Consider the following 12,500-nt stretch of genomic DNA (forward strand, 5'->3'; position numbering starts at 1 on the left):
TAGATAGAGAGATTGAAAAAGGAGGCATGAATTATAGGCCTGATTGAATTTTAGAGATTTTAGTTGATTTTATCATTATTGTTATTGTTATTGTTATTACTGTTATTATTATTATTGTTGTTGTTGTTGTTATAATTGTTATTGCTATTCTTATTCTCATTACTATTTTTATTACTATTATTATTGTTGTGGTTGTTATTATTGTAATTATTGTAGGTATTATTATGATTTTACTATTATTAATATTTATATCGTTATTATTTCTACCAAGATTATTATATTTATAATTCTGGAAATAACGAGACTGGACTAGAAGTGGGCCCAGGAAAGCGAATGAGCATTGCAATTGACGCAAATTAATTGCACGCGGGAGAGGGAATTCTGCCTTGCCCTGGGAAGCAAACTTGACACGTCCATTAATTTTTTTCCGACGTAATTGTGCGATCGTTTCAATTTGTAAAACGAGAATTGAACCTTTTCTGGCTTTTAATTTTATTTATTTTTTTTTTTTCATTTTTTTTTTTTTTTTTTTTTTTTTTTTTTACTCTGCTTGTTTGCATTTTTTTTCTTGCCGTGAGTGTAAAAGCTGTTGTTTTTGTTGTTGTTGTTGTTGTTGTTGTTGTTGTTTTCAAATTAGTGCATTGTTTCTTGTCATTGGGATTGCATTGTTGGACTATCATTGCACCGATGATTAAATTCCGATTTCCATGAAACAGTTCATTTGCATGATGAAAACAAGCATGGTGGCGGATTTTTTTCTTCTTTTTTTCTTCTTTTGTGGAACCATTTTTCCCCTGTGGTTTTATTACATTTGTCATTTTGTCTCGGACTTCGACATCTTGTGATCATTACCGCTGTTATTTTGTTTGCCATTATAAAATAAGTTATATGTATCGGTGCAGTGGACGTTTTTAATTTATTTGTTATGTCTGTTTAAGCTCAAAAGTGATTATCTTTATCTGGGACTAACAGACATTTCTTATCTTTTCAGGTGAGAGAAATACGAGGCGCAGTGAGTGGCAACGCCATTGGTGTTGCCAAACATGGGTCAGTGATCGCGAGTGAGTGTTGCCAACTTGCGTTGCTTTAGTTAATGTTGCTGTTGCAGTATTACCAGCACAGCGTTTACACTATCAGTCTCTCTCTCTCTCTCTCTCTCTCTCTCTCTCTCTCTCTCTCTCTCTCTCTCTCTCTCTCTCTCTCTCTCTCTCTCTCTCTCCTTCTCTCTCTCCTTCTCTCTTCCTCTCTCTCCCTCCCTCTCCCTCCCTCACTCACTCACTCACTCACTCTCTCTCTCTGCTCTCTCCTTCCCTCTCTCTCTCTCCTCTTTCCCTCCCTCTCACTCTCAACTTGTCCCTGTTCCAAATGATCAAGTCGGAAGAAAAACAAAGAGAGAGCAAACGCCGATGAGAAAAGACAAAGTCAAACCGCCAAACAGAAAGAAGGAAGAGGCGACGGGGAGAAATGACTGGCTAGGATTAGGGATTAGGGGAATTAGGGAAGATCTAATAGTGGGGGATCAAGTAAGTGAGGGAGGGAGAGAGAGGGAGAAAGAGGGGGAGGGGAGGGAGAGAGAGAAAGAAAGAGGGTGAGGGGAGGGAGGGAGAGAAAGAGTGAGGAAGGGGAGGGAGAGAGAAAGAGGGAAGGGGTGGGAGAGAGAAAGAGGGAGGGAGGGAGAGAAGAAGAGGGGAGGGAAGGGGAGAGAGAGAGAAAAGAGAGGAGGAGGGAGGGAGAGAGAAAAGAGGGAGGGAGGGGAGGGAGAGAGAAATAGGGAGGAGGGGAGGGAGAGAAAGAGGGAGGGAGGGAGGGAGAGAAGAAAGAGGGAGGGAGGGGAGGGAGAGAGAAAGAGTGAGGGCGGGAGGGAGGGAGAGAAAGAGTGAGGGAGAGAGAGAGAGAAAGAGTGAGGGAGGGGTGGGAGAGAGGGAGAGAAAGAGAAGGAGGGAGAGAGGGAGAGGGAGCACGAATTGGTATCTTCATTTGGATTCGTTTCGGTAATTTGAATGTCGTGTTATTAGAAGGTATATTGACCGGGTATTGCCTTAAGCTTACTTATTTTACTGGTTTGTTGATTTAAGTGTTATTTTATTTTCGTGGTTCTTTTCATACGTGATTTTACATTTTCTCTGCAGTTTTGTTTCGTTATCGGTGTCAGTAATGTTTATATCATTATTGTTGTTAGTTTTAGTTCATTTTGTCAGTGGTTGTTTAATTATTGTTATTTTCAAACGTATTCATTCCAATAATGGTTGTTATGTTATTATTGTTGTTTTAAACCTGGTCATTTAATTGATTGTTGTTAGATTGTTATTATTATTAGCGTATCTATTTCATTAGTGGTTGTGAGATTATTATTGTTATCTTAAACGCGATAATTTCATTAATTGTTTATTTGATTAATATTTTTTTTACGTGTTCATTTCATAAGTATTTTTTTTATCATTATTATTTTTTTTACCTGTGCATTTTATTAATGGTTGTTCGAATATTATTATTTTTTTACGTGTGCATTTTAGTAATGTTAGTTGGCGGTGAAGCGAAGAGAAAATGCGTCCTGCGTGGGAATGCCTTCTCTCCCTTCCTCTTGTGTCTTCTTTTCTTCTCTTCTCTTTCTTTTCGTCTTGTTTTTCTTCTCTTCTCATATTTTCGTGTTCTCTTTTATTCTCTTCTCTTCGCTTCTCGCTTATCTCTTTTTTCCTCTCCTCTTCGTTTTCCTGACCTGTACTCTTCTCTTTTATGTGGTCTCTCCTCTCTCCTTCTTTCCCCGCCTTTCTTCTCTCTTTTCTATTCTTCTCTTCTCTTTTCGTTTCCGTCTACTCTTCTCTCTCTCTCTCTCTCTCTCTCTCTCTCTCTCTCTCTCTCTCTCTCTCTCTCTCTCTCTCTCTCTCTCTCTCTCTCTCTCTCTCTCTCCTTCTTTCCTTTTCCTCTTCGTCTCCTTCCTCCGTCCCTTCCACCCACCTCCACCCCTTCCTCCTTTGAAATATTCACGTTATTTATGATTTCCTCCCGGCTCGGAAAAGGTTAAAGCGAGAATTGGGAATAACGGAGTTGGCCAAGGACGGAAGGCGAAGAGCGCGGGAAGGGAATGAAAGGGAAGTGAGAGAGGAGAGGAGAAGAGAGGGAGAGGGAGAGGGAGAGGGAGAGGGAGAGGGAGAAGAGAGGGAGAGAGACAGAGACAGAGACAGGGAGAGAGAGAGAGAGAGAGAGAGAGAGAGAGAGAGAGAGAGAGAGAGAGAGAGAGAGAGAGAGACGGAGGGAGGGAGGGAGAGGGAAAGAGGGGAAGAGGGAGGTAGGGAGGGAGGGAGGGAGGGCGAGGAGGGAGAGGGAGAGAGGAGGGAGGGAGAGAGAGGAGGGAGGGAGAGGGAATGGAATGAGAAAGCAGCAAATATCGCAGGGAAAGGTGGAAAAGGAGGGGAGATAAGAGAGGAGAAGGAGAGAAGGTGAGTGTCAGAAATAGAAGAGAAAGTGTGACAGAAAGGGAAAGGGGGGGCAAAGAAGAGACAAGGGGAAAAGGGTATAAGAAAAGTTAAATAGAAGGAGAGGCAGACGAAAAGAAGGTAAAGGGTCGTTTGTTATTCTTCCCTATTTCTCTTTCTCTCTGTTTTCCAGTTTTCTATTGCTTTCTCTCTCCGCCTCTACCCTGTATAGCCTTCTTTCTTTCTATTCTTCCCTTCTTCCTATTCCCTCTTTACGCCTAGTGATCTTCTTTTGGTTCTTCCCTTTGCCTTCTCATTGTCGTTCTCCCTCCATTCCCCGTCATTCGCCTACCTTGCAAGGGAATTGGGAAACATTTAAGGGCAGCGAGAGGGGATGGAGAGAAGGCTGAGAAAGAGAAAGGGGAGATGGAAGGGAAAGGCGAAGAAAAGGCGAGTAGGGAGAAGAGGAAACAGAAGAAAAAAGAATCGAAGAGAAAGCTAGTAGGGAGACGAGGAAACAGAAGAAAAGGGAAGCGAAGGGAATAGCAACAGACAAACATCCCGACAGAAGCAAAAGAGAATAAAAAAAGAGTCAGGAAATAACCCAAACGAGAAAGAAATGAGAGCAGAGACAATAGAGACAAAGAGGAAACGGAAAAAAATATATTATTTCTCCAGTCTCCCTCTTTCTCTCTTTCTCTCGAGTTATCCCGCAAGAGTTCTTGGCAGAGACAGGAAGGTCATTTTGAACCCTTTTAGTGGTCTTGTCGCAAGTTGTCGAGGTCCTAGTGGGAGGGAGGGGTTGGGGGAGGGGGTGGTGGAGGAAAGGAGAGGGGAGGAGAGAGGAAGGGGAAGGGAGGGGGTGGTGGAGGAGAGGGGAGTGGACGGTGGAGGAGAGGGAGAGGGGTAAGAAGGGGAAGAGGGATGTAGGTCATGGTCGAGGGGGAGGAGGGGAGGGAGGGGAGGGTGTGACAATTGTATTTCTTCTTGTGTTTTCGTTACTATATTTCCGTCCATTTTTAGGGGTGTGCATTACTGTTCTGCGTTCGTGTTTGCTGTTTCATTCACTCTCTCTCTCTGTGTGTGTGTGTGTGTGTATGTGTGTGTGTGTGTGTGTGTGTGTGTGTGTGTGTGTGTGTGTGTGTGTGTGTGTGTGTGTGTGTGTGTGTGTGTGTGTGTGTGTGTATGTGTGTGTGTGTGTGTGTGTGTGTGTGTGTGTGTGTGTGTGTTTGTCTGTTTATGCGCACACGTATTTTCATTGCGTGATTTACATGAATAAAAAGGAGAATTGTATTTAAAGACAGTGAAAAGTAGGTAATAGAAGAATAGGGCACAGTATAAATGATAGGGAAGAATGAGAGAGAGAGAGAGAGAGAGAGAGAGAGAGAGAGAGAGAGAGAGAGAGAGAGAGAGAGAGAGAATTTAAGGGAAAAAGAGAGACAATAGCGAGAGCAATCAATGTCAGGAATCCGACCTCTGATCTGACCTTATGTGACCTTGTGTGACCTTGTGGCTGCGGCGAAGAGAGGGGCTCAGGTGTTGACTGTTCCTTTTATAGTTTCTTTCTGTAAATAGTGGTTTCCTTCCATAATGATTTATTAGCTTATTGTGTATTGTTATTTCTTCTTCTTCTTCTTTTATTGCTCCTAATTCCGCTTATTTTACCGTTACCTTCTTCATAGACGTTCGTGGTTGTAACAAACTACTTGCAATATTACATGTTCGTTTGCAATTCTACCTTTAACTACCTCTTGCTATATAGAATCTACTATTACCAAGCCTAGTAACACGTAATAGACATTATGATCATATTTTTTTTCTTCGTCAGTGCGTCAATTACTGTTTCCTTCGTCGCTGCCTTCCTGTAATTATTAGCCTCTGTTCATCTGATCGCGTGATGGTAAACAAGGCGTTGCCTGGCGTAGCGTCCCGGTTGCCATGACGACGGCCTGATACTCGCGAGATGAGGGATTTATTTTCAGCTAGGATTTTTTTTCTTTTCTTATCTCGTGTGGTGGTGTTTTTGTAGCCATTGTTTTCCTTTCTCGCTTTCTGGGGGTTTTGTTTTTGTTTTGTAGTTTGTTCTGTTCTCTTCTGATCTGGGGTATCTACACTACACAACTCCCCCGTCTCCCTCTTTCTGTCCCTCCTCTTTCTCTCTCTCTCTCTCTCTCTCTCTCTCTCTCTCTCTCTCTCTCTCTCTCTCTCTCTCTCTCTCTCTCTCTCTCTCTCTCTCTCTCCCTTCTCCCCCTTCCTCCCCCCCTCCTCCCCTCTCCCCCTTCCTCCCTCCCTCCCTCCCTCCCTCCCACCCATCTCACTCAGTGTTTGTATACATGCCTGTACTCTCTTCCCTTCTCCCTGCCTCCCAGCCTCCCTGCATCCTTACATCCCTTCCTTTATTTATAGCCTGCATGTACAGCAACCCATCACGCAAACTGGAAATGAACCGAGAGAATACAGAGACGCGATGTAGTCTCTCCTTTTTCCTTCATTTTCTCCTCATTCATCCTCATTTTCCTTCATTCAATCCTCATTTTCTTCTCATTTTCATTCATTCCTCATTCATCCTCATTTTCTCCTCATTTCCATTCATTCCTCATTCATCCTCATTTTCTTCTCATTTGCATTCATTCTCATTTTCTCCTCATTTTCATCCATCCCTCATTCATCCTCATTTTCTCTTCATTCATCCCTTTCTACATCTGTCAACATGAATACGGTCCTTTCTCCTTGATAATCCCTGCCCGCAAGATGCACGCGTGGGATGTCCAATTGCCCGTCTCTTGAACTGCGTGTTATGAGAACATTAGGAGAACACGTGTGGTTGGGGGGAGGGGGGGGATGGGTGGTTCTGGCGACTGGCTGTCCGCGGTTGCATTGGCTTGCCTTTGGCTTGCTTTGGGTTTTAATTCGTCTTGAGGGGAGGCCAGGGTGGGTTTGTGGGGTGTGCGTTTTGTTTCGTTGTTGGTGTTGGTCTTCGAGTGTTCTTTTTGTTCTTGTTTTTCGTCTTTGTCTTCCTCTTCTTCGTCTTCCTCTTCTTTTTCTTCTTCTTCTTCTTCTTATTATTATTATTATTCCTCCTTTTTTTTCTTCTTCCTTTTCTTCTTCTTCCTCCTTTTCGTTTTTTCTTCTTTTTTTTTACTGGCGCTTCTTCCTTAGGTCCTCATCTTAATCGACCCACTCCTTCTCCTCCTCCTCGTCCTATTTCCTCCTCGTCCTCGTTGCGCCCCTCGCCCTCCTTTCCCCTCCGTGCCAATTTCCCCTCAAGTGAGTGAAGTCTGCCTTTTCATTTCCCTTATTCACCAAAGGCCTCTCTCCCCCTCCCCCACCCACACCCCTCGCCCCGTCCCCGTCAACCTGCATTTGCTTCCCGTTGCAGGCGCCCCGTTACCCCCCCACCCCACCCCACCCCCCCTTGCTTGAGACACAGGCAAGCAGGACCGTTGTTCCAGTGTATTGGGAAACGGTTTGGCAGTGGACGGGGAAGGAAGGAGGAATGAGGAAGGGTGCGTGCGTCCAGGTCGTCTCTGTATTCTCGTCTCTATTTTGTCTTTTCCTTCCCTTTCCTTGGCTCTTTTTTTTTTTTTTTTTTTTTTTTTGTGTGGGTGTGTGTGCCTGTGTGTGTGTGTGTGTGTGTGTGTGTGTGTGTGTGTGTGTGTGTGTGTGTGTGTGTGTGTGTGTGTGTGTGTGTGTGTGTGTGTGTCCAAACTTCCTGGTCCTCGTATTCTGTGTCCTCTCGTCGCTCCCCCACTTCCTCTCCATAATTCTGCTGTTTTTTTCGTCTCTCTCTGCTCCCCCTCTCGTTGCTTTTATAAATAGTGATGTTGAGACAGGGATGATGGTGAGGAAGGAAGATGTTGATAATAATTACAAGATTGAATGGAATCGATACCACTGCGTTATTTACTGTAAGAGAGAGAGAGAGAGAGAGAGAGAGAGAGAGAGAGAGAGAGAGAGAGAGAGAGAGGAAGAGAGAGAGAGAGAGAGAGAGAGAGAGAATGATAACATTAGTAATAATGATAAGCAAAATGACAATAATCATCATGATACTGGTGATAATAATAAATCATGATAGATATGATGATGAAAATAATAATAGTGATGGTGATGATCATGATGATGGTAATGATAGTAACGTTAATAGTGATAATGATGATTATATCAGTAATAGTAGTAATAGTAATGATAAAAGTAATAATAGTAATAATAACGATTATGATGACGACGAGGATGATGATGATACTAATAATAGTAATCATAATGGCAATCGTAGTAGCAGTAATGATAATAATAGTGATAATAATAAAGATTATGAGGAGGCTACTCATAATAGTAATAACAATTAGAAAATAACAATAACAACAATGATAATGGTAATGATGATAGCAATGATAATAATAATATTAGAAATAATGATAATGATAATAATAACCCTAATACCACCAGTAAAGATAATAATGATGATTATACTGATATGATAGTGTTGATAAAGATGATTAATAAAACTGATGATTAATAAAAATGTACATTTATGGCAACCGTACTTGTTCCCCTCCAAAGGGAGAGAGAGAGGGAGAGAGAGGAAAGAGATAGAGAGAGAGAGATAGAGAGAGAGAGAGAGAGAGAGAGGAGAGAGAGAGAGAGAGAGAGAGAGAGAGAGAGAGAGAGAGAGAGAGAGAGAGAGAGAGAGAGAGAGAGAGAGAGAGAGAGAGGATAAATGAATGTGGAGAGGAGGGAAAGAGAGTGTTTTATTCTTTATGTCTTCCGTTTTTTCTCATTTTCTTTGTGTAAACGTCCTATTCTTCTTCTCCTCAGTCCTCTCTTCTGTGTTGCCCCATTCACTGTCTTTTTTATTTGCACTGTTGCTTCTTCCTCGCTTTCTTTTTTTCTCTTTTATGATTCCCATGTTTACCACATTCCTTTCACGTGTATCTCTTGAGGCTGAGGGAGAGTGAAGAGGGAAGGAAGGAGGAGGAAAGGAGAGGACGAGAGGTAAAGAAAGGGAGAGGAGGAAGGTAGGTTCGCGAGGAGATGAAAGGAAAGAAAGAATGAAAGAGAGGGGGGAAGGGAGGAATACAAGGAGGTAGGGAGGTGAGAGGGAAGTAGGGAGATGAGACAGACGGACAGACAGACAGACAGACGGACAGACAGACAGACAGACAGACAGACAGACAGACAGACAGACAGACAGACAGACAGACAGGCAGACAGACAGACAGATAAGAGAAACGAAGAGAAGAGAAGAGAAGGATAAGAGAGAGAAGTTAGAAGTCGCTAAGCCACATCGGAGACAAATAGAATTGGATTTTGATTATTATCATTATCTTTTTTACCGTTGTGAGGAGGAGGATGGTGATTGTTATTGTTACTATCATAACTATTATTATTATAATTATTTTTTGTTATTATTGTTCTTGTTAGTTTTACTATTTTTTGTTATTATTATCATTATTAGTATTATCATTATTGTCATCATCATCGTTATCATTATCATTATCATTGTTATTAGTATTGGTATTTTTCTGATGATTATAATGATAATGATAAGATTGATAATAGTGATATTCATGTTAATTGTAATAATAATTATCATTATTTGATCTTCATTATGATCATCCCTTTCGCATTTATTATTGCTGTTTAACATTGTGCACGCACGCACGCGCTTATACACACACACACACATACGCACGCACGCACGCACGCACGCACGCACGCACGCACGCACGCACGCACGCACATACACACACACACACACACACACACACACACACACACACACACACACACACACACACACACACACACACACACACGAACACACACACACGAATACACACACACGAACACACACACACGAACACACACACACACACTAAGTAGAAACCCTTTTTCATATTTTTCTCGTACATATCTCATCGTAATTCGCGCCGTTCCTCCCCTTTTTTATTTATCGGCGTCAGTGCCATCCTTTCACCGTTATTGCCGAGCAGATTACCACATTGGCATTCCCTGTGACGGATTGTGTAAAGGGGTAGGGAGGGGGGGGAGGGCTCCTATCTACTCCTCTCTACCCCCCCTCCCCTTCCCCTAGTCACACTGTCCTCCCTTGCATTCGGATGTTCGGTATCCTGTCCGTGTGTATCTGTGTAAGTGTGTGTGTGTGTTTGTGTGTGCGTGCGTTACTTTGTGAGCGTTATTTAAAGCGTATTCCCTCACGACGGCGTGGGCTTCGGGTATCCTCAGTATCCTGTGGCGGCCTGTGGAAGGAGGAGGTGTTCGTGTTCGTGTGTGGATGTGTGTGTGTCCGTACGTCGGGTCTTGAGGAGGGGACCAGGCCATTCGGAGGGAGGGGCGAACGCGGAGGAGACAGAGACGAAAAGATCGTTTTTTTATTCGCTCCTTTTTTCCCCTCTTCGCCCCCTTCCTTTTCCCCTTTTCACCTTTTCGCCCACTTCTTTCCCCCTTTTCCCTCCCTTTCTTTCCCCCCTTTTCGCTCCTTCTTTTCCCCTTTTCGGCGGGAAGATGAGCTGGCCGGGTCCCCCTCGAACCACGGCAACGTCCTGCTCGTCCTCCTACAGGAAAGGCCAAGGAACCATGAAGGAGCCGACGCACTTGCCCCTCAGCGCCACCTTGTCCGCTCCGCCGGGCCTCTGTAGTACGAAGGTACTCTCGCTCAAAAGTAATTGGGCCTATACTTATATAAGTAACAAAGGGGGTAATTGGGCCCATACTTGTGTGATTGGGCCTATACTTATATAAGCAATAAGGAGTAAATATGCAATAATACTTGCGTAGGCCTATACGTATATAATTGTAATTGGGCCTATACTTTTATAAGTAATAAGGGGTAAATATGTAATAATACTTACATAGGCCTATACGTATGAGTAATAAGGCGGTGGATATGTAATGATACTTACTTAGGCTTATATGTATATAAGTAATGAAGGGTAAATATGTAATGAAACTTACTTAAGCTTGTAAGTATATAAGTAATAAGGGGTGAATATTAAGTAATACTTACTTAAGCTTATACGTATATAAGTAATAAAGGGTAAATATGTAATAATACATACATAGGCCTATACGTATAGGAGTGACACGTGGTGGACATGTAATAACACGTACTTTGACCTGTAAGTATACAAGTGATAAGTGGGAAATGTATAATATTACTTACTTGACCTTTACTCACACGCGCGGCCGTAAGACGTCTGAGAAGGCAGGTTGCTTGCGTCTGTTTGTGTATGTCTCTCTTCATGGTCTGTGTATGTGGGGAAAAATGTGTCTGTGTGTGTGTGAGTGTGTGAGAGTGTGCGTGTGTGTGTGTGTGTGTGTGTGTGTGTGTGTGTGTGTGTGTGTGTGTGTGTGTGTGCGTTTCTCTGTCAGTCTATCTGTCTGTTTACTCACCCTTCAGATGGAGAGATAGAGAAGAAAGAAAGGTGTGTATGTGTGTATGTATGTACGTATGTATGTGTGTGTGTTTGTGTTTTTCTGTCTCTCTATCGATCTATCTACTCACCATCGAGAGAGAGAGAGAGAGACAGAGACAGAGACAGAGACAGAGACAGAGACAGAGACAGAGACAGAGAGACAGAGAGAGAGAGAGAGAGAGAGAGGAGAGAGTGAGAGAGAGAGAGAGAGAGAGAGAGAGAGAGACAGAGACAGAGACAGAGACAGAGACAGAGACAGAGACAGAGACAGAGAGACAGAGAGGGGGGGGGGCGAATGTAAAGAGTTCACGGCAAGGAAAGTCTCTGCGTTGGAATGAGATGAACCTTTTGATAATGGGCCTATGTCATTTCCTGGGGAAGCGGCGGCCTTTTGGGATATTTTCGAGTCGTAGGCTTCGATCGGCTGGCTTTTGTTTCTCTTGTTTTTTCTCGTTTGTGTTCTGGTATTTTTTTTCCTGTTTATTGGGTCTGTGTTTCCTATTCTTCTCTGCTTCCGTTATTTTTCGGTTCTTACTTCTCCTTTCTTTCTTTCAGTTATCACCATATGAACCCTCGTATTTTTTTCTTATTGTTTTTTTATTTTGTTTATTATTTCTCCCTCCCCTCCTTGTTATCCTCCTCCACCTCCGTTTCCTCTCCCCCTCCTTCTCCTCTTCCTCTTCTTCACCTCCTCCTCCCCCTCTTCCTCTCCTCCTCCCCCTCTTCATTCCTCTTTTTCTTCCCTCCCCTTCCCCTTCTTCTTCCTCCTCCTCCCCTCTTCCTCTCTCCTCTTCCTCCTCCTCCTCCTCCTCCTCCTCCTCTCCTCCTCCTCCTCCTCCTCCTCCTCCTCCTCTCCTCCTCCTCCTCCTCCTCCTCTCTCTCCTCCTCCTCCTCCTCCTCCTCCTCCCCCTCCTCCTCCTCCTCCCTCTCCTCCTCCTCCTCCTGCCCTCCCCTCTTCCTCCGCACCCCTAAAAATCGCAAGAAAGGAGTTTTCCCCAAACGAGAGCATGAAGCATCGTCATGCGCTGCACGGCGTGGGCGAAGCGTCACCTCTCAAGCCATTAAGAAACCGGAAACCCTCCCCCTCCCCCCCTCTCTCCCTCTCCCCCCTCTCCCCCCTCTGTTATCTGTCCCAGCAGGTTCGGAAACCCCGGGGGTGTGTGTTGGGTAAAGGTAGCGCCGGCGAGAGAAGTGGGCTCGTCTACGCTCTCTTCTTTGCGGCTCTCGTTAGCTCTCTGGCTCTCTAGTTCACGCTCTCTTGCTCTCTGGTTCTCGCTCTCTGGCTCTACCTCTGCGGATCTCTGGTTCTCGCTCTCTGGCTCTGCCTCTGCGGCTCTCTGGCTCTACCTCTGCGGCTCTATAGTTCTCGCTCTCTGGTTCTACCTCTGCGGCTCTCTGGCTCTACCTCCGGCTCTCTGGTTCTCGCTCTCTGGCTCTACCTCCGGCTCTGCCTCTGCGGCTCTCTGGTTCTCGCTCTCTGGCTTTTCCTCTGCGGCTCTCTGGTTCTCGCTCTCTGGCTCTGCCTCTGCGGCTCTCTGGTTCTCGGTCTCTGGCTCTGCCTCTGCGGCTCTCTGGTTCTCACTCTGAAACTCTGGTTCTCTGGCTGCCCTACTTGCTTCAGCGACGGCTTTCAAACTCTACCGTATTCACT

The 12,500-nt window shown here is 44.3% G+C and overlaps 1 protein-coding gene across 7 annotated transcripts in view; it reads left to right on the forward strand.

Annotated features, from left to right (window-relative positions):
• The window catches only part of LOC113830504 (protein numb), a 177,743-nt gene that overhangs the window by 146,245 nt on the left and 18,998 nt on the right, over positions 1 to 12,500 (forward strand). Inside the window, exon 1 of one of the 7 annotated variants that reach the window (XM_027383712.2) lies at positions 9,644 to 10,079. The exons of the other annotated variants lie outside the window; for them this stretch is intronic. Within the exon in view, the coding sequence (XP_027239513.1) occupies positions 9,939 to 10,079 (141 nt within the window). The 5' untranslated portion in view covers positions 9,644 to 9,938. Of the gene's footprint in view, positions 1 to 9,643; positions 10,080 to 12,500 lie in introns of those variants that run through there. 7 annotated transcript variants of the gene reach the window in all.

The sequence above is a fragment of the Penaeus vannamei genome, chromosome 1 (genome assembly GCF_042767895.1).
Source record: "Penaeus vannamei isolate JL-2024 chromosome 1, ASM4276789v1, whole genome shotgun sequence".
In the NCBI taxonomy this organism is placed as follows: domain Eukaryota; kingdom Metazoa; phylum Arthropoda; class Malacostraca; order Decapoda; family Penaeidae; genus Penaeus; species Penaeus vannamei.